This window comes from Helicoverpa armigera, chromosome 15 (assembly GCF_030705265.1).
Source record: "Helicoverpa armigera isolate CAAS_96S chromosome 15, ASM3070526v1, whole genome shotgun sequence".
NCBI lineage: Eukaryota > Metazoa > Arthropoda > Insecta > Lepidoptera > Noctuidae > Helicoverpa > Helicoverpa armigera.
Window position 1 is genome coordinate 124,996 of NC_087134.1, and position 20,091 is coordinate 145,086.

General features: G+C 40.5%; 2 protein-coding genes across 2 annotated transcripts in view; one reads left to right on the plus strand and one right to left on the minus strand.

Annotated features, from left to right (window-relative positions):
• The window catches only part of LOC110376309 (E3 ubiquitin-protein ligase AMFR), a 29,193-nt gene extending 12,378 nt beyond the window's left edge, over positions 1-16,815 (plus strand). Inside the window, exons 2-8 of the mRNA XM_049845421.2 lie at positions 2,787-3,044; positions 6,273-6,425; positions 6,689-6,799; positions 7,143-7,321; positions 7,941-8,051; positions 8,116-8,243; positions 15,419-16,815. Coding sequence (XP_049701378.1) covers positions 2,787-3,044; positions 6,273-6,425; positions 6,689-6,799; positions 7,143-7,321; positions 7,941-8,051; positions 8,116-8,243; positions 15,419-15,780 — 1,302 coding nt within the window. The 3' untranslated portion in view covers positions 15,781-16,815. The remainder of the gene's footprint in view (positions 1-2,786; positions 3,045-6,272; positions 6,426-6,688; positions 6,800-7,142; positions 7,322-7,940; positions 8,052-8,115; positions 8,244-15,418) is intronic.
• A 1,046-nt stretch (positions 16,816-17,861) lies between these two features.
• Positions 17,862-18,533, minus strand: Dad1 (Defender against apoptotic cell death 1). The gene is made up of 2 exons (XM_021334719.3): positions 18,239-18,533; positions 17,862-18,055 (listed from the first exon to the last, which is right to left on the minus strand). Exons 1-2 carry the CDS (start codon positions 18,444-18,446, stop codon positions 17,925-17,927), a joined length of 339 nt encoding a protein of 112 aa, XP_021190394.1. The 5' UTR covers positions 18,447-18,533; the 3' UTR covers positions 17,862-17,924.
• Positions 18,534-20,091: the final 1,558 nt, after the last annotated feature.

Here is a 20,091-nt window from a genome sequence, read left to right on the forward strand (position 1 = left end):
TATAATTAATTGGAAACCTCAATTTTATTGTTCTGATGTGCAGCTGGCTATGCAACATAGCCGTGTAATGTTGTAGCACACCTACACTTGTACACACAAGTACATAGACATAAGGCCTTGCCACGGTTATTACCGCCGTTGTTATGTTACCAAGATGTAACAATAATAACTTAGTTGTTTCCTTGTGAGGCGACAAGGTTGCCTGACTGCTGCAAAGTGCAGAGCTATAGTAAAATTTGAGATCTGTGAATATGTCACACATCCATGGAAATGATGGCTTTTCCAGACTTACACTAATGTTCTTTTGGATATTAAAAAAAAATTGTACATAAAAAGTTACGGAAAGGAAAGTAGGAACAACCAAAAAATGTTTGCTAACACTGCAGAACACCTGGGAAGTTAATAAAGCACACAAACAAAAGTAACAGTGAAATCCTAGGGAAAATACAACAGGAACGAATATAAGAACGGAGAGCAGTGGTGGAGAGCCACGCCAGTGTCGTACTATACGCGCTGTCGGCAGTTGTACGTGATGCAAGTGTCGGATGAGCATCGTCAACGTACAGGTTGAGTCACCCGCGGCTCGCGTGCCGCGCTCCACGTACTGCCGGACGAGTCGATGACCGTGCTCATTACAGGCTACGCTTAGCTAACACATAGCAACATTACTATTACAATAACAATTAATCATTTAAAAGAGCTTCATTTAAAGGGGAGTTTGACCAGCATTAACCTACTGATTTTTTTTCGTGTAGCTATCATTCAAGCAAAACACGATTTAGTAGGGTATAGGATTCACGAAACCTACGGTGACTGATGTCTGGGCCTCATCTCCAGCTTCAAAATAGTTTCAAATTGTAAACTTTCCTGGCAACGCTAGACAACCTGGGATGTTGCCAGCCTTACCTGAGTATACCTTACCTAGGTAGAACGCATAGCAAGTCTATGCTCGCGATGTGAAAGTGTAGCGCGTTATTCATGTGGATATTTATTTGTGGTCAACTATAGACATAGATAGATAGCCGGGTATAGCCGAATTTTGTAGAGACTGACTGTAACGAAGTTATCTTGTCATCCTAGTAAAAAATGCGATCAAAGATTTCGAAGAGCAAAGGAAATCCGCACTGGACGCGAAGCGTGTTACTCTTAAGGCTAAAACACCAGTAGCCATTCATTATAACTACGTGGACGGTATCCCAACGTGCAGCCAATGCTCGCGCACGTTTACACATAAAATAGGGTACTGCAGCCATCAAAGGGCGCATAGAAGAGCTGATCATCCTAGTTCTTCTCTCAATGATAACTGAAAGCAGTCACCATAGCCGAAATCGGCAGGGAAGTATATATATCTTGTCATTTCCAAATTTAGATTTTTAAGTATTCAAGTTGTGAAATGGTTTGAAAAATCAAGAGCGATTAATAGTTTAGAATATTTCAGATATTTTTACAAAAGTATAATATCTGTTACGTATTGACTTTAAAAATATTTTGTATGAGATACTATTCAATGGTCAAATTCAAATGAAAAGTTAATCGCCTGTCGTGCCGAACATGTGTGCCACAATAGTTGACAGTTAAGACTTATATTTACGAATTTGAACCTCAGTGTGCTAGAAATTATCAGAAGTCTTTAGTTGCAAGTCTGATATAGATTGTCAATTTAATTGTAACAAATCATCACAACAACACTAAGAATAAATATTGCAGAGACCCTCTGACTTTACAATGTCACCTTACAAAATAACACAAAATAAAATAACCTTTGGAAAGTCAGTGAAGCAGTGACTCAGTGTCCTTCAAGCCCTGTAGAACTTGAATCGGCACAATAAAACATGTACAGTGATCAAGTTATTAATAAAATATAGAAGTGGTTTACTAAGACAAGTGGGTAAAGGTCAGCCGCCGCAAACTGGTTGCTTCGTTATTGATGCATTGATCTTATTATTACCGGCTCGAGATGTTTACTCAGCTACAATCGAATAAACACGCGTGTTCTCTCCGACATCGACGTGCTTAGTGTCTGACGCACCTCCATTCAAATATGTACGAGTTTGTGCTCTAATCTTTCTTACTCAATATTTTTAGCAAATTACATGTTTCTATAGTTGTACTGTGGATGACAAATAGTAATCCTGTCGGAAAGTTATTCAGCCGAGACCAAACACGTTTCTATCGGATACGATGCACGGACACTTGCTGAAAATGAAATTGCACGTGCATTACGTGCAATTTCATTTTCAGCAAGCATAACATTTGGCAACTGTCGTCATTTACTTCCACCAGTTCCACTAGTGATAGGTACAATTACTTCTTCTGCTTATACTGTCTAGATTGTCAATATGTTTTAATTTTAATGAAATAAATAACAAAACTGGTACAATTTTCAATACAGTACCTCTGATGAGGTTGTTCGGGCCGTTGTACGTCAGCACACAACTTAAACGCTATTAAAATACAACCTGCGCTATTTTCGTCACGGAACTTGAATCTCATATGTTTTTTAGGGCCCAATCAGGCTATAATTGATATTAATTCATTATTATTATATCGTGGAAATACAGACTCACAACGCAACACCAAAAGAGACCTATCACAATTTTTTCTAACACTTGTTCCGTGAGCGCTCAAGAGCGATGAAAAAGAGCCTCATTGCGAACCGTAAAAAGTGTATCTTTTGCAAAGAAGTTAAAATTCGTAAGACAGCTGTGGATCATCATAGCCATAACCCAGGGGCATAGTTTCAGTGATAAATTCAAAGGCTAAGACAAAGGGCACTTGTGTTGCAGACGCTGATCAACATCGCGTACTGCGCGCTGGCGGTGTTCGGGTTCGGCGTGCAGCGGCTGGTGTTCGGGCAGCTGCGCGTGGCCGAGGCGCAGCGCGTCAAGGACAAGTTCTGGAACTACGTGTTCTACAAGTTCATCTTCGTGTTCGGCGTCATCAACGTGCAGTACATGGACGAGGTGCTGCTCTGGTGCTCCTGGTTCACGCTCGTCGGCTTCCTGCATCTGCTCGGACAGCTCTGCAAGGATAGGTACGAATATGTGAGTACCGACTTTTCATATACCTTATCTAAGTCGTACAATCTTCCTGTTGTTGTTGTTTTGATAACACATTATGGTAATGCTATTGATTGAATTTAAATCAGATCTGACTCATCATAGGTATGTTATTAATTAGTAATTACAAAGTTAATCAACGTTTTCGTCACGTCTTCAAAAATAATTATTTCCTACATTGTTTGTTAATTTGTAACACATCTAACTAACAATAATAAAACATTAAAAGTAATGACGAAAATAACAGCATGATTGTCTCGATCGCGCAGTGATCGCGACGCGGAGAACACCACAGACACGCATTTAGGTACTTTGTAATAAATAAACTAGCTTCCGCCAGCGGCTTCGCCCGCGTAGTATGTTGATGAAAAGTAGCCTATGTGTTAATCCAGGGTATCACTAATCTACATGCCAAATTTCAACCACATCGGTCCAGCCATTTTGGCGTGAAAGAATAACAAACATACATCCATACATTCTCACAAACTTTCACATTTATAGTACACTAGCTTCTGCCAGCGGTTTCACCCGCATCCCGTGGGAACTACTTTCCGTACCGGGATAAAGAGTAGCCTTCCTCGATAAATGGGCTATCTAACACTGAAAGAAATTTTCAAATCGGACCAGTAGTTCCTGTGATTAGCGCGTTCAAACAAACAAACTCATCAGCTTTATAATATTAGTATAGATATATTAGTAGGAAGTAGGATCCACGATCATTATCCTAATCAAGACTTGCTAACTGGAAACAGACAGACTGAGAGGAGGTTGTTAAACCGATTGGCAACAAGTGTATTGCAGATTAATTTTGGGGAATACTGTAGAATCGTTATATTTATTTCAACTTAGTAAAAAAGTAATATCCTTTATTTACAGTTTCCCATGAATTATAAAAATAACAAAATTATATAATAGTGATTCATTCACACCGGCCGGTGCGCTTAACACATGTATAGGCTTTTAACAATCCTCAAAACTATTACCATCTTATTATAGAACGACATTATCTTCCGAGCATCTACTTTTACCAGTACCAGTGTTTTACAAGGAGCGACTGCCTATCTGACCTCAACCCTAAACCCAGTAACCCCTTAGTACGACTGGTTGTCAGGTTTGCTGATAATTTAATATATGCAAATCTCAGTGACACTTTAATTTGTACTTTCTCGTCCGCAAACATTTCAGTATTAGTTAAGTCTCAAAAATACCTTTTATAATTGGAATGGTAATTGCAAGTTGTTGAAACCGTTGGGGCCGGTAACATTGTGTTCATATGTAAACTCGTAACATGGACGCGTTAATGACTCTCACTTAGCAATGATGCGCCGCATTACTGCCGTCACACGAGATAACAGCTAACTCAAACAATAGCATGCACCTCGCAATTTAAAGGGCGACGCATTGTCTGACCTGCGCCTGCGCCACGCGATAATATATTGAGTAACGACACTTATTTGGTCATTCTTTCCAGATTATAATGTCGATTGTTTGCAAGACAAACTAACCGCCAGCTTGTCACAACAGCTACAGAGTAAATGTTCCACTGTACGGGGTACAGGTGCAGAGGTGTAATAACGTTTCCCAGTTATTTTGAAGGACTTGCGGACCGCGTTAATGTATGCTACATTTTATGTACAGACAATAAACAAAGTCAACACAGTCAGTGCTCCAGTTGACGAGTGTATCCCCACCGAAATGTATGTAAACCTTGTGCGCCGGCCCCGACCCAAACACAAAGCCGACAAGGAACTTGAATATTTTTCATAACTAATACTGTATGTAATGTACTTCATTTTAATTAAATGTTTCACCTGCATTACTTATGTATGACGTACCTACGCACTTCATGCAAGGCTTTGATGTGCAACCTTTTAATCAATACATCGTAAATATATGCTCCGTAAGTTCCGTAACTGAGTAACCTGATGAAGTATATTTCAACGTTAGTTACCACGATAGGTTATGATGTTGAGGTGCGTTGTCATCGTGATTTGCTGTTAAACAAATCTAAATGATTGCCACGGAGGTACACGTGGCTGTGAAGCGGCACTTGAAAATATTTTACTTAAGTACCAGAGAAACAGAACCCCCTAGCTAGATTACATATAGGTATAATGGTATTGTTTTTGCGGAAGAAATATACCTATTTTGTTAAGGTTAAAACGATATCACAAATTGGGATATCTTATCATAATATTAAACTCACACAGTACGATTCCGATAAAAAATTATGACATCGTAATCGTAGCAGATCGCTCGCGGCCTCGCTAAGAGCGAACTAACCGCTTACATTCAACTCTTTAATCAACATACCATTCCTCATACAGCCTCCAGCCTCCTCCAGCCTCCACGTTGTTAGAATATATTTCGACAGTAAGCAATTGCATAAAAGTAAAATTACAGGATGTGAAGTAAATTAATTCGCTGTAGAATGCGATAGCAGTGTTCGGATCCGGTCGAGAGGAACAAACAACCGGTAGACAAGAAATGTTTGTTCATTGTTCAGTGGCTCGAGTACTGGAGCCGGCCGCTACTAAACTATTGCTGACATTATTAGAACCCACGCCAGAGGATGCTCATCATGTTCAGGAACAATAATTAATCGTGACGGTACATTTTACCGTTATGTACTCACAGCTTTATATGAACGAAAAAGCTTTTGTAACAATTACTACTTCGCAGCAATAACACATAGGAGGTTATAATATACATAGATATAAATAAGTATAATAGATTTAAAATATTGTAAATTGTCTTTCTGAGCTTGATACTTTCCCTTGCTTACGTACGAGCCTGTCTGTGATGCCATCAAAGAGAATCGTACACGAGTTTGTAGAGGTTGAGACACATGCACATTGCACATTGCATAGCGTTAGAGCTGCGTGTCCTATCTCCGGGAGATAATATCATATCGCTGGATCGCTGCAGCAGGTAGCGACGCGCGCACGCGCATTACCTTACAACCTGACAGCTTGTTGCGAACTACACGCTCCTATCCAGATAACCGAAATCACAACCAAATGTTATTCAATAATGAAAGTAGGTGTTTACAAAGCGTTATTAAGCGTTAAAATATTGCGCAATCGAATATCGGATTTAAAATGATAATCATATAGGTAATTTATGAATGGAGAGTGTTTGATTTGGCTTTCTCTTCTGGCAAAATCCATATGTATGTATGAGGTGCAGTGGTTACATAATTGTGTGGTGCAGCTGTCGTCGTCGCCGAACACGGGCGGCTGGGCGCACGTGCGGCTGGCGTGCCTGCTGGCGGGCCTGCTCACCGCCGCCACCATGCTGCTGGCCGCCGCCACCGCCTTCGGCCTGCCCGCCGGCCGGGACACCTTCGCCTTCATGGCTGCCGAGGTACACGACTAATCGCACCACTACCGTTACCCGACATCTACAGTTCTGCATTCATAATTATTGTATAGTTTTATTCAATTAGCTTGTTGACCGCCAAAGTGCAAGGCTAAGATGTTCTTTGAATGGAGTAATAATTTAAATCGGGTCAGTAGTTACGTCATGCGCTGAGAATGTGACACTAGCGAGGTAACAGCTGGGCCTTGAATGTGTAACGCGGGTCACCAGGGTTGCCGGCAGTGGATGAGCGTGCGCTTGTGTTGCAGTGCGTGCTGGTGCAGGTGTCGGTGCTGCACGTGGCGGCGCGCTACGCGCTGCAGCTGCGCGAGGCGGACGTGGCCGGCCCGCTGGCCTACTACACGCACCTCATCTTCGACGTCAGTCACTTAGCCAAGGGCTAACATACTTTATTTTGTTAAAAGATGCAACAACAGCATAGGTGTTATAAGAAGTAGTGTCAAGAAGTAGTGTAAAATATGTAACTTAAATAAAAAAGATCAAAATAATTATGTCAAAAGAAGAGAATGTTAGACATGTGTGTATCACTCGCTTAAAGAATCTTTTATGCTAAAGCAGCATTTGTTTATAAATGTAACTCATAAATCTGTCCTTATTAAGTATATACAGTAAAGTATTGATCAGTAAAGTTCGTCGACCTAATGGTTTGAGTCGATTGAATGCTAGCTATCAGGTTGAGTTGTTGCGGTGTGTTGCGCGCAGTCGGTGGCGCTGGTGGTGGAGCTGCTGCACGTGCTGCACATGGTGGTGTTCAGCAACATGCTGGTGTCCATGGCGTCGCTGGTGCTGCTCATGCAGCTGCGCCACCTGCTGCACGAGCTGCAGGCGCGCCTGCGCCGCCACCGCCTCTACTCCGAGCTCGCCACGCACATGAGCCGCAAGTCAGTCCACTCTACACACATCATACCCTTTGCTAAACAAATATTCAACTCATTCATACAATACCAAAGTATATCGGGTGTGTCCTTCACAATCACATTCAATTAAATGCGTAAGTATACTGGTTAATATATGTCGATTAACACAAAGGAAAAAGGAAAAGTACGTAAAAATAAAAAAAAATGTTTTTTTGAACAAAGTAAATAGAATAAAAATGTGCGAAATTTTGCCTTGAAAACTGACAGCTGTCAACTGATCAAAATATTTGATACTCCTAAATTTATCTCTGCTTTACACGTGATGTTTTAATTTAAATTATAAAAACGAAAAATGATTCCTGTGGTTAAACCACTGAGTATCATAAAGAATATGCGATAGGATTTAATGTGATTGTGAACGACACACCCTGTATACAGTTTAATTATCTTGAAGAAATTAAATACGCGTTAAAATCGCTGTACAATGTCACATTTTTTGATTAAAAATATTACAAACAAAGCTACCAATCAAAAGTACTAAATGTGACTTTTTTCATAAAAAGTATAGACAAACTGAGTAAAGCTAGTCGTGGTCCTTAAAAGCAATGTAGTTTACAAGCGAGTCTCTGTCCGCTGTCCGCAGCTACCCGATGGCTAGCAAGGAGGAAGTAGAGAAGAACCAGGACAACTGCGCCATCTGCTGGGAGCCCATGAAGGAGGCTCGCAAGCTGCCCTGCTCGCACCTGTTCCACAAGTGAGTGTCGCGGCGTGGTGTGTGTGTGTGTGTGTGCGGGTACTGACGCGCGCGCGTGTTGCAGCTCGTGCCTGTGCCAGTGGGTGCAGCAGGACGCGTCGTGCCCCACGTGCCGCCGCGCGCTGGCCGGCGCCGCGCGCGCGCCCGCGCCGCCCGCCGCGAGGCACCCCAACCATCTGTTCCACTTCGACGGTCAGTACCATGTAGCTGATACCACTGGGAAACTGGTTTTTTATATTACCTATTTATACCTACATTAACATATTTATATTCTAACGTTAGACAAGAACATCCATACGAATAATTTGTCCGCTTATCTATACTAATATTATAAAGAGGAAAACTTTGTTTGTTTGGTTGTAATGAATAGGCTCAAAAACTACTGGACCGTTTTTAAAAATTCTTTCACCATTCGAAAGCTGCATTATCCACGGGTAACATAGGCTATATTTTATCCCGGTACAGGCAGTAGTTACCACGGGACACGGGTGAAACCACGGGAAAACGGCTAGTGTTATCTATAGACATCTTGTTGACGTATTGCGCCAGGTAGCCATCCTTATTGATGTTAATCGTTGAAATGACAACGCTTTTGCTCGTATTTTACCTACACCTATACTAATATTATAGAGAGAAAAACTTTGTTTATTTGTTTGTAATGGATAAGCTCTACTCTACTAATTACCGATTTTGAAAATTTCACCATTAGAAAGCAACATTATCTGCGATTAACATAGGCTATATTTTATCCCGGTAACCGTTAATTCTACAACACAAAACCAGCACAGGAGAAATCAAAATAAGCAAAAGGAACTGTGTTACAATATCGTCGCCAACCACCGTTCTTCTCGGCGATCAAGCAGCAAATCAGAGCGGACGAATTGTTTTGAATGGCATCTCGGAGTTCAGCCCAGGAGGCTGTTGACTGCTCAACCGGACAAATCCCTGTGGATGCCTAGAGTTTAAGGCCCCCAGCCACTGAAACTGAGTGCTCGCTTTTTATAGGAAGTGGTGGGGATCCAAACACAAAGCTTGGCTTATGTTATATTTTATAGAAATATAAAAACCTAAAATACGTACAAGTTAATTTTATAAGGTAAACTTTATTCATAACTAAACTAGCGACCCGCTCCGGCTTCGCTCGGGATAACAGTATTTCCCCACTATTTCATGTATTAAAGTTATGTAACCTTTCTCTTTAATCACTCTATCTATTTAAAAATACCGCATGAATATCGGTTTCGTAGTTTTGAAGATTTAAGCAATACAACATACACATACACAGGGACATAGGGACAGAAAAGGAGCGACTTTGTTTTATAATATGTAGTGATATCTGTAGTTTTGACGATAATATGTTCACTGCTGTTGTTCAGTACCTAACATTTTGGTCTATGTGTGGGTCCACACTGAGACGACGGGCGCGAAGTATCAAACATATGAAACTCGCCTTTGCGTCCATATTGAAGTGACTAAGGCGGAAGCCTAGTGGGATGGGACTGAGCGAGTCAGCGAGCGTGAGTTTCAAATGCTTCTATCTTCGCGTTCTGGCCACACTACGGGCCCAGTCATCGAGCGACCCAATGCGCGGACGGCGGGGGTAACAAACCAGTTCGATCTTGTCGTTCGGCGTATGTGCGTTTATATTTGTTTGTTTAAAAAATAGCGGTGAATACTGAATCGTTCATAAGTGCAATTCAATCTCAACCACCGATCTGGCAAAGCAAACATCCACACCACAATAATCGCACAATAACAAGAAAGTTATGGAGTGAAATAAAAGAACAATTTCCTATAAGTCAAGGTGTTGCACTCCTGATGTACGTCACACCGCTACAAGAGCTCGCGCCTTCACTGTGGCCACCCCACGCCACCGCTCCGCGCCCGCCTAGGCTCCAGTCACCGCGCTTGCAGTGTGGACCCACACTATGACTTTTAGATGACACAAATAAATAATGATTTTTAATATTGAATTGTAATGAAACCACTAGTTTTCAATCCCTTGAACTACATCTAATCTATACATATAATAAATCTGTAAAAAACTGTGTCTGTACATTGAATATATTAAAAAAATAATAATTAGATTAGTTTAGTTTAGAAACAGTAATGGAGCACAAATCCAAAAAAAAAATTCTGTCTGTATGTCTGTTTGTTTGTACACGCTAATCTTCGGAACTACTGGACTTTGTTGTATCAGTATTAAGCCTGGTCAACATATAGGCTATAATTTATCTTCGAAACTTGAAGACCTGATGCAGAACTCCAACAGACCAATAAAACTATAAGAGATACAAATATGGTGCCGTGGCAAAAATTGTTTCATTTGATGAGCATTTTCAGCTGAGATACTAAATTTTAAGATCTGGGACACCTGATGTGGAACCCCAAGAGCCCAGCTTCTCTGTACCATATACAGGTATGACGTTTTAGCAAAAGTTGTTAAATCTGATAAACATTCTCTGTTGACTTATAAAAATTGAAGATGTAAAACACCTGATGTGGAACTCCAGGGGCCCAGCTAGACAATAGCATATAGAGGTATGACGTTTTAGCAAAAGTTGTTAAATCTGATAAACATTCTCTGTTGACTTATAAAAATTGAAGATGTAAAATACCTGATGTGGAACTCCAGGAGCCCTGCTACTACCTGGACTATATGAAGATATGACGTTTTAGCAAAAGTGGTTCAGTCTGATAAGCACTCTCTATTGACGTATAAACATCGAATATCTGGAACACCTGATGTGGAACTTCAAGAGCAATACTACACTTGAAATGTATAGAAATGAATGTTATGAAATAGGTATGGTGAATCAAAAAAAGTAATTAGTCCGTCTTTTAGATAACCCTAAAATAATGGACACGCATTTTTCTTTTCTCACTCTCACAAACAAATAATAACGAAGATACAACAACGCTTGAATTAGCGTCAGCGTCATCAGCCTCAGATGTCCTGCGGTGCCTATATCTCATTATTATTGTCGTTATTATCTCAAGAGCCTTTGTCCCAATTATGTAAGGGTCGACTTCCAGTCACGATGCAACTGAGTACCTCCACAACCCGGTTACACGCTCAACCCAACACCCCGGTAAGACTTACTGGCTTCTGACTACCCATAACGACTGCCAAGAATGTTCAATGACAGTCGGAACCTACAGTTTAACATTCCCTCTAAATAACGGTCATTGGTATCCAAAATATACGTAGAAAGTACATACTCACTTAGAAAAGTTGCATTGGCAGGCACTTGCCAGACCTGGAATCAACGACGCACGCTCATACTTGAGAGATTAGTTCTATACCCACTAAACCACTACGAATTCCACTAAGTCACCACGACTTTGTCATATATTTAATGTTTTTTTACGTAATAATACGTGTAATATTTTTGCCACACACAACTTAAATGCGGACTAATTAGAATCACTACTTTTATCCCTATGGTCGGTCATGTCTATTGCGACTATTCAGATCTTGGATTTTGCTGACCCCGTAGTCGCTGGCATAAGGGACAGGATCCGCGTACGAAGTCGCGGGCAGAAGCTAGTATTACATAGAAAAATTAGACTACTACTGAATTGTTGTTTATGTCCAGATTTACGATTCGAGTTGTCAAATTAATTACGCTGCTCAGTGCACTTCCAACCTGGGGCACGATTCCGCTACATACGATTCACATCCGACTGACGACTCAATTACGAGTGAAGCGTATGTGGCATTCCGCTATTTTTTCTTTGAAATAAACGTTTTTATCCTTTTTTGTCATTTAATAATGAATCATTTTGTCAGCAAATAATTTAGGGCGCGTTCACACGACACGCGCACGCCACCCGCGTCCAACTCGCATTGAAATTTGTTAAATAAGAATTTGAGCCTTATAATGCATCAATAGATCTCAAATTGCATTTATCGAGGTCTACACGCGCACGCCCCGCGCCGACCCTGCACTCGCCCTGCCCGCGCTCTGCACCCGAGCCGCGTACCCGTTGTGATACCTGGAAGCCACTATGCCTAGTGAACGAAGTAGTCCAGTCACTAGTAGTTTATGTTGGCGAGGCGTGTGCGAGGCGGATGCAGCGCGTGTGCGGGTTTAAGGCGGGCAGAACGCGTGCACGGGTGCTGTGCGTGATCGGCGCGTGTCATCTGAATACGCCCTTACGATTACAATATGATTGTAGAGCAAACTACCTTATAGACCAAAATCACCAAAAAGGCAAAATGGCAAACCAATCGAATACCGTTGGAATACGTCTTATAATAGTAGCAGAATGCCCGATAAGGTTAAATAGCTATTGCGATTCAATTTCTATTCAATTTTGACATTATTAATTTAGGAGAATCGGGCCCCTGAAGTTATGTCAAAATCGCACTCAATGACACAAAATATTTGTTAGGAAAAGTCTATCTAATACTAGGTAGTACATATATATCTATGCCTATGGATCAAAAATGCCTCACGCAATACCATTAAATATGCAGTCACGGAGATCTAGATATATCTATTATCTACAGTGATATTATAAAGACGATATTTCATTGTTTGTTTGAAACTACTTGTCCGATTTGAAAAATGTTACACATTGGGAAGCTACATTATCCTCAGTGAACATAGGCTATATTTTATCCAGGTTCTTTGAGGACGTCTCTCGAAGTAATTTATAATGTAGCTAAAAAGTGCTTAGTGCACGTAATTAAACTCTTTGGTCAATACAAAGACGTTTCCAAAGAACAACAATATGTTGGAGATGAGTGACGTTTGTCATAGCAGTAGTTGACATGAAACAAAATTCCCGTGAGAGATGAAGTGAGGCACGGGAGGCGCTCGCCTGGCGCCCCGTGGAGCCCGCGTGGATGCGCCGGCGCCTGGCCGTGTGCGCCGCGCTGCTGGCCGCGCTGTGCGCCGCGCTGCTGCTGCTGCGCCGGCGCTGGAGCCCCTCAGGTCAGCGCCGGCCGCGACCGCCTCTCGCGCCTCTCCTCTCTAGGTACACCCGTCTGTCCACTAAACACTTTACTCTATTCAAATCAAATTCTTTATTTCAGACTTATTTTGTACATATTTATACCTGTTTGTATATATTACAATTTACTCAAACAAATCATTAGATTAGGCATTTGTATACAGCCGAAACAAGTGGCAAGTAGTAGTAACAATACGTAATAGGCTTCTGTATAATTACCTACAGTCAGGAATGATAAATAATGCAGTACTTATATGTACATCTTTTCAAGAATGACTTTTCCAATGATTTCACTCGCGTCCCGTGGGAACTACCTACTGCAGGTACCCGGTTAAAATATGGCCTATGTTAATGATATGTATAATAACCCCGCAGCCCGCAGGGCATCTGAGGCGGATGACGGGGAGTAGCGACCTCGCGGGGCTATATATACCGAGTGCTCCAGGGAGAGTATACTGTCCCCCATCTCCGGCCTGCCGGAGTGAACCATGACGGGGGATAGGTCTCCCGCCTCTTGGCTTGCCTTCATTGGCCGACCAGAATAGAGTCGCTAGGGTTAGCAGCCCTGCTCGGAACCCTCCGAGCAGCCTACCCAGGTGCCTCGTGGTAAGTGGCGAGTGGGCTGGTGGATGCTGGACCCACAGGGAGCGCGTGATCTGCGTTTAAAGTCCGCCGAGGTATCTTCACCCTTCAGCCACTCATGCACCTGTTGCCCTCTTGTTCAATTTAGCGACTGATTCCCGGGGGCCCAGTGAGTGAGGTGGCGAGTCTCCACCTGCCATTTCTACATGTATTTTAATACATTGTCATCGGCAGGTGCCATAGTTTTCGTAGTTTCCCCATTCCTAGTCCATTAGGATCCCATCACAATTATAGTCCAAGTAAAGGGTGATTTTTTAGCTGGTATCTTTTTGGCAACACTGTTTTTGGTAGATCACGCGTGAATCGTGTCTTGTGTCATTGTGAAACTTGTTCAGTATGGTCTATAATTTAACCATGAATCAACTTACGAACGAACAACGCTTGCAAATTATTGAATTTTACTATCAAAGACGACAATGGCCGAAACGTTACTGTGAATGGCGGGCGTTACCGTGTGATGATTGGCGATTTTTTTTGCCCAAAAAGACATGCCTGACATGTGGTACCAACAAGACGGTGCCACATGCCATACGGCACGCGAAACAATGGCCTAATTGAGAGCAGGCTTCGGTGAACAGTTTAACTCACGTTTTGGGCTCGTCAATTGGCCGCCTAGATCGTGTGATCTAACGCCTTTGGACTATTTCTTGTGGAGCCAGCAACGATTGACGTACTGGGAGCCAATATTGAAGCATTTATTCGTAATATACCGGCTGATATGTTGGAGAAAGTGCCGAAATTGGGCCTTGCAAATGGGCCCTCTAAACCGGAGCCGCGGCCAGCATTTGCATGAAATCATCTTCAAACATTAAATTATATTGATCGTTCCATCGATTCCAATAAAGATTTCATCAAATTTTTCAAGTTTTTTGTGCTTTTTTTGAAAATCAAATCCTATACCTCTTAAAAAATCACCCGTTAGTTTCATCCATAGTTAGCAATAGTTTAGCACAGAACCGGGGATTGTCCTTGGGTACATTGCTATAGTGTATACGGGGATAATCGTCGGTTTTGTGTCACCATTTCATTAAAGTTGTGTCAAAAGGGCTTCAGCGTGTTGGCTTCGGCCCCACGGTCGCCTCCCAAAAATCCAGGCCTCTATAGTCCCGAGGTCTGGGAGAGACATACATGTATAATAATAATAGGTATTTAATAATTTAATAATAGGCCTTTATTTCCATGCAACTTGCATGGAAATTATGCACATAAAACAAAAACTGAATGAAATCCAAATTAGTGTGTGTATGCATGGTCTCGCTCTGGGTATAGGCCTCCTCCAGCTTTTCCATTTTTTTTCGGTTTTTTGTTTGGTTTCATTTCTTTCACCATCCAATCTTCTGAATTTCATCAATCCAGCGGTCCTTGGGCTTGCCTTTGCTCCTTGAAATTGCCTTTCCTTGCTTGAACGGAAAAATGGTCCATTTTACTCAGGGATAATGTAGCTTCCTAACAGTGAAATATATTTTTTAAAAACATTTAAGCATTTTAAACATTTAATTTTGGTGCCTCTAGGGAACAAACAAACAAAAAATATCTCCTCTTCATTAAAGAAGTTCCTGTAGATGCAGTGATGATCTTCCACGTACATATTATACTACCTACGGCTAGCTTCAGACTTCTCAAGATATTGGTACATATGTGGGATGCGATGTACATATTGTGTAGAGTTGTTTTCCAGTCATTCTTCATAGTGCCAAATGAAAGTCGACCATTAATTAGCTATAGTAGTGAAAAGAAATGTCCGACTGGTAATGCATACACAGGGTCGCGGTACGTGTCGTGGCTGCCGAGCTTCTCGGTGGAGGTGACGCGCGTGCCGGGCGAGGCGGCGCTGGCGGGCGCGCAGCTGGAGGCGGCGGCGGCGCAGCTGCAGCTGGTGTTCCCGCAGCACTCGCGCGCCGCGCTGGCCGCCGACCTGGCGCGCACGCGCTCCGCCGACCTCACGCTCGACAACATCCTGGAGGGCCGCCTGCCGCGCCCCGCGCCGCCGCCCGCGCCCGCCGCGCGCTTCTCGCCGCGGGCGGCGGAGCGCGAGGCGCTGCTGCGGCGCCGCAAGGAGCAGCTGCTGGCGGGCGCGCGCCGCCGCTACCTGCAGCGCGCCGCCGAGCGCCCGCCGCCCAGCTGAACCGAGGCTGATCCCGATGACGTAATGTGTGACGACCCGACTCTTTACTTTTAGTGTGTAGCCATAACTATTGATTTAATGTAAATATTTCATCCTTTGTGATATTTTAATTAGTGTATAAATTAGTATGTCCTCTTACATCGACGAGCCTAGCTGTAAAGTCGTTTCAATATTTTAGTTAAACCGGCGGACGATCCGTCGAATGGCCTTATTATTAGACGCTTGTCGCGCCGATTTATTTTTCTATTTTATCTTTGAGAATGTATTTTTCTAATTAATAAAAAAATATATAAAAATATGATCGTCCATAGTTTGTAGTCGACCATTAAATTGTACACGAACTTGTAAATTATTAACTAATACCAGTTTGATCTCCCTTTAATTGTAATTATATGTTTTCAATTTAGTATGTATTTTTATAACGTCATTAATTCAAGTTAAACGAGGCGTATTTATAGTGAGCACTGGAAAGTGACAAATATACGGATATGTTATTAAACAATCCTAATAACAGAGTCCACACTGGTCACTGCTCACTGTGAATAAAGACAGTTCTCAAAGTAACATGTCTCTTAGATATAATAATTTGTGTCTCGCATCTATATAGTAATATAATAGTTTAAGAATTTCGCCGAGTTGCTACTTTGTAACACAAAGAACTGTGTAATTACAATTGCTTAAAAAAAAAATACCAAATTTTTTTTATGATTTTTATACTCGGTTTATTGATTACTCGTTGTCTCACTATAAACCAATATTTATTAAAATGTGATATAATAGTAACTGAGTAAATTATGTAAATAAGTGGCAAACTGACTTAACTATGATAGTACTAAAAATAATTCAAACATGGAATCGACTACACAAGCCACTAAAATGCCACCACCCCACACAAGAGACACAAGTACTTAGTTATGATAAAATAATTGTTTTTAGTTGTTGATAAAGCCACAGCTTTAGGTTACTGCTGACACATTTACAATAATGATGAAAATTTATTCATGACTAGTCAAAATAAAATAATATTACAAATAATTTGGTTTATCATTTTTTATGACAAATATTTGCATAAAAGGACCTTTTAACCCACATCCCGTGGACTGCATAGCACACCTGGATAAAAATTTACCTAGTGTTTCTTAATAAACTGTCCATTTAACACATTTAACTTTACAAATTGGTCCAGTTCCTGAGATTAGCGCATTCAAGCTAACAAACTCTTCATCTTAGTATCACAAATGTGAGACAGCAAACTCTAAACAGTAAGTTTAATATATGTTTAAAGAGGGTGTACTATGCCAAATCGAATGACAAATAATCAAATATCAATTGATCGACCACTATAAATCGAAATTCTAAATACTCAAACATTCATAATATGGAATGGGTATTAAATCCAACATTCAATACATCGCGCAGTCAATACATCGAGTGTTCATTTGATCGAGCGTTAAATGCATCGCATATTTATCCTATCGAAAAATCAATATTTTTTATGAATACAAAAAAAACTCAAAATTTACTAATAAATCACATTTTAATCTTTAATGCTTATCTTTTAAATGTACATTTTAAAATAATGTCTCAATTGAAAAGGCAAACGCGGGATTGGGAAGATCTACTTTAACAAAAAAGAGGCAAAAGGGATGATAATGCGATTGAAAAAATGATAAATAATAAAAACTACATTAAAATTTATAAATTGATCATAAATTTTTAGTTTTTCCTGTATTCATAAAAAATATAGATTTTTCGACAGGATGAATATGTGATGCATTTAATGCTCAATTAAATGAACATTCAATATTTTGAACACTCGATGTATTGACTGCGCGATGTATTGAATGTTCGATTTAATAACCATTAGATATTATGAATGTTCGAGTATTTAGAATTTCGATTTATAGTGTTTGTCATTCGATTTGGTGTAGTACACCCGTTTAAAGAAGTTTGCAATAGAATACATGTATGGGTTGGTGTATCTCATCACAGCTGTACAGTTATCCTGTTGGGTATCCAACTGGGTGTCAATGACCAACTTGTTTATTAGAAAAACATACCAAATAGAAACTTGCAGAACATTTGATTTAAGAATTTATTTGGAGATTTTCTTATTAAGTATATATAAATGGAGTACAAATGAATTATCCTATGAAATTAATGACAACAATGTGCAACACAAGATGTGCAAATATGAAGTCTGCAAAGCCTCGCTCTGCACTCAGGCCCTGGAACTCACTCTTGTTCTCGGGGTTAACTTGCAGGCGTAGACATACTGCAATCAAAAAGATGCTATTACTATTCATAATTACATGGGGAAAAAATATCTAGTGAACACTGAAATTTTTATTGTTGAATTAGGTTAGTTCTTTTCATTGTGTATGAAAAGAATTGAAAAGAATAATTGTGATAGCTGCGAAGATTGATCTCAAAACATTCTGTTTAATAAAAAAATTACCTCCAAGAACGAAGGAACTGACAGTTGAAATAAAACCACTCAAAAACGAATTAAAGGGAAAAGTGCCGACAAGGCAGCAATACACAAACTGAATCACCGCTGTCAGAAATATATACAATAAGTATGCATCGATGATCTTAAGCTTTTTGGGTGTTTTAGTTGAGTATTCCTGGTATAATTTGGGTATAACTGTCGTTAAAGAAGACATTTTGCAGTACAAATGCTTTAAGAAAATGTTTTATTCACACAGATGAGCGAACGAGAAGTGTCAAAGATTCCTATTAACTGACAATCCTTTATTGTCAAAAAGATTTTGACACGTAAAGTACACGTCATGTCTTAAACGCTCAGACAAGGATTTTTGAGTTTTAAAATCTGAAATCTTTCTTAGTTAGTTAGTTTCAGAAAGATCCAAATTAAGCTTCTAAAATAAAAATAAAACGTAGGTATACAAAGAACATCAATGAGAGATTTTCTTTTTCATCTTGTCCTAGCTGATGCCTAGATGGCGCTGATCTTGGTACGTTACTGGAAGGGATAGGGAGCGCATAGGGAGCATTATGCTCATATCTTATCAACGGCAACGTCTTAATAATATAATTTTGAGGTCGTAGGTATAACGAAACGTACTTGTCGTCAACAATTTAAAATATTGAATAAAAATGGAATAATAGAAGAAAATAAGTTAGTCAGATTATTATCCGAATGTCCCGAGAGATTCTGAAAAGAATTTGTCCAGGGATCTGACATTCTTGAATCAAGTTGCATAAGACGCACGATGACAACAGCTGAATTAGCATGCATCATCCTCCGAGCCTTTTTCCCAACCCCAATGTTGGCGTCGGCTTCCAGTCTAACCGGATTCAGCTGAGTACCAGTGCTTTACACGAAGCAACTGCCCAGTTACCCGGGCACCCCAATACCCCTCAGTTAGACTGGTGTCTGACTTACTGGCTTCTGAGTACCCGTAACGACTGCCAAGGATGTTCAATGGCAGCCGGGACCTACAGTTTAACGTGCCATCTGAAACACAGTCAATGGTGTCTAAGACATGCTTAGAAAGTACATACAAACTTAGAAAAGTTGCATTGGTACTTGCCTGACCTGGGATCGAGCCTGCGCCCTCGCTTGAAAGCTTGGTCCATTACCCACTAGGCCACCACGACTTCCCCTGAATTAGCTTTTTTTTCCAAATACATATAGACAGTTTTTGACGGCGAAAAAAATATTTCAAAACACGATTCAATTCAATTTATTTGCCATTGAATTGAATTGTGTTTTGAAAAGTTCTTGAAAAGTTTTCTACATACAAAAAAAATATAAACTAACTTGTTAAAATGATGTTCAAACAAAAATATATGTATTGCTTATCAACGTACATTGAACAGATGTATAAAATTAACTTATCCGTGTGTAAATACAGAACTTAGTTGATTTTTATTTTTGTATACTCAACTTATTTAACAGTTATTAATTCACTAGCTTCTGCCAGCGGTTTCACCCGCATCCCGTGGAAACTACTTTCCGTACCGGGATAAAAAGTAGCCTATAGCCTTCCTCGATAAATGGGCTATCTAACACCAAAAGAATTGTTCAAATCGGACCAGTAGTTCCTGAGATTAGCGCGTTCAAACAAACAAACAAACTCTTCAGCTTTATAATATTAGTATAGATACCTATTATGGTTTGTAAAACGGTACGAACGTCACGGACGAGGCTTCTCTTTTTTACGTATTTTGTTTTGGCTGTTGTTCAATGGGAGTTTTAATTAAAAAAACGTTCCTAAGAAAAATTATATATAGGTAGCTCGATTTCTGGATTACAATCTGACTCTTTTCTCCTTATTCGACCTC

Coding starts and splice junctions, on each gene's coding strand:
- Dad1 (XM_021334719.3), bottom strand. CDS start 18,446: ATGTCTTCTTTAACGACAGTTATACCCAAATTATACCAGGAATACTCA. Junction 18,056..18,238: donor CAGTTCCTTCGTTCTTGGAG/GTAATTTTTTTA, acceptor TTTTGATTGCAG/TATGTCTACGCCTGCAAGTT.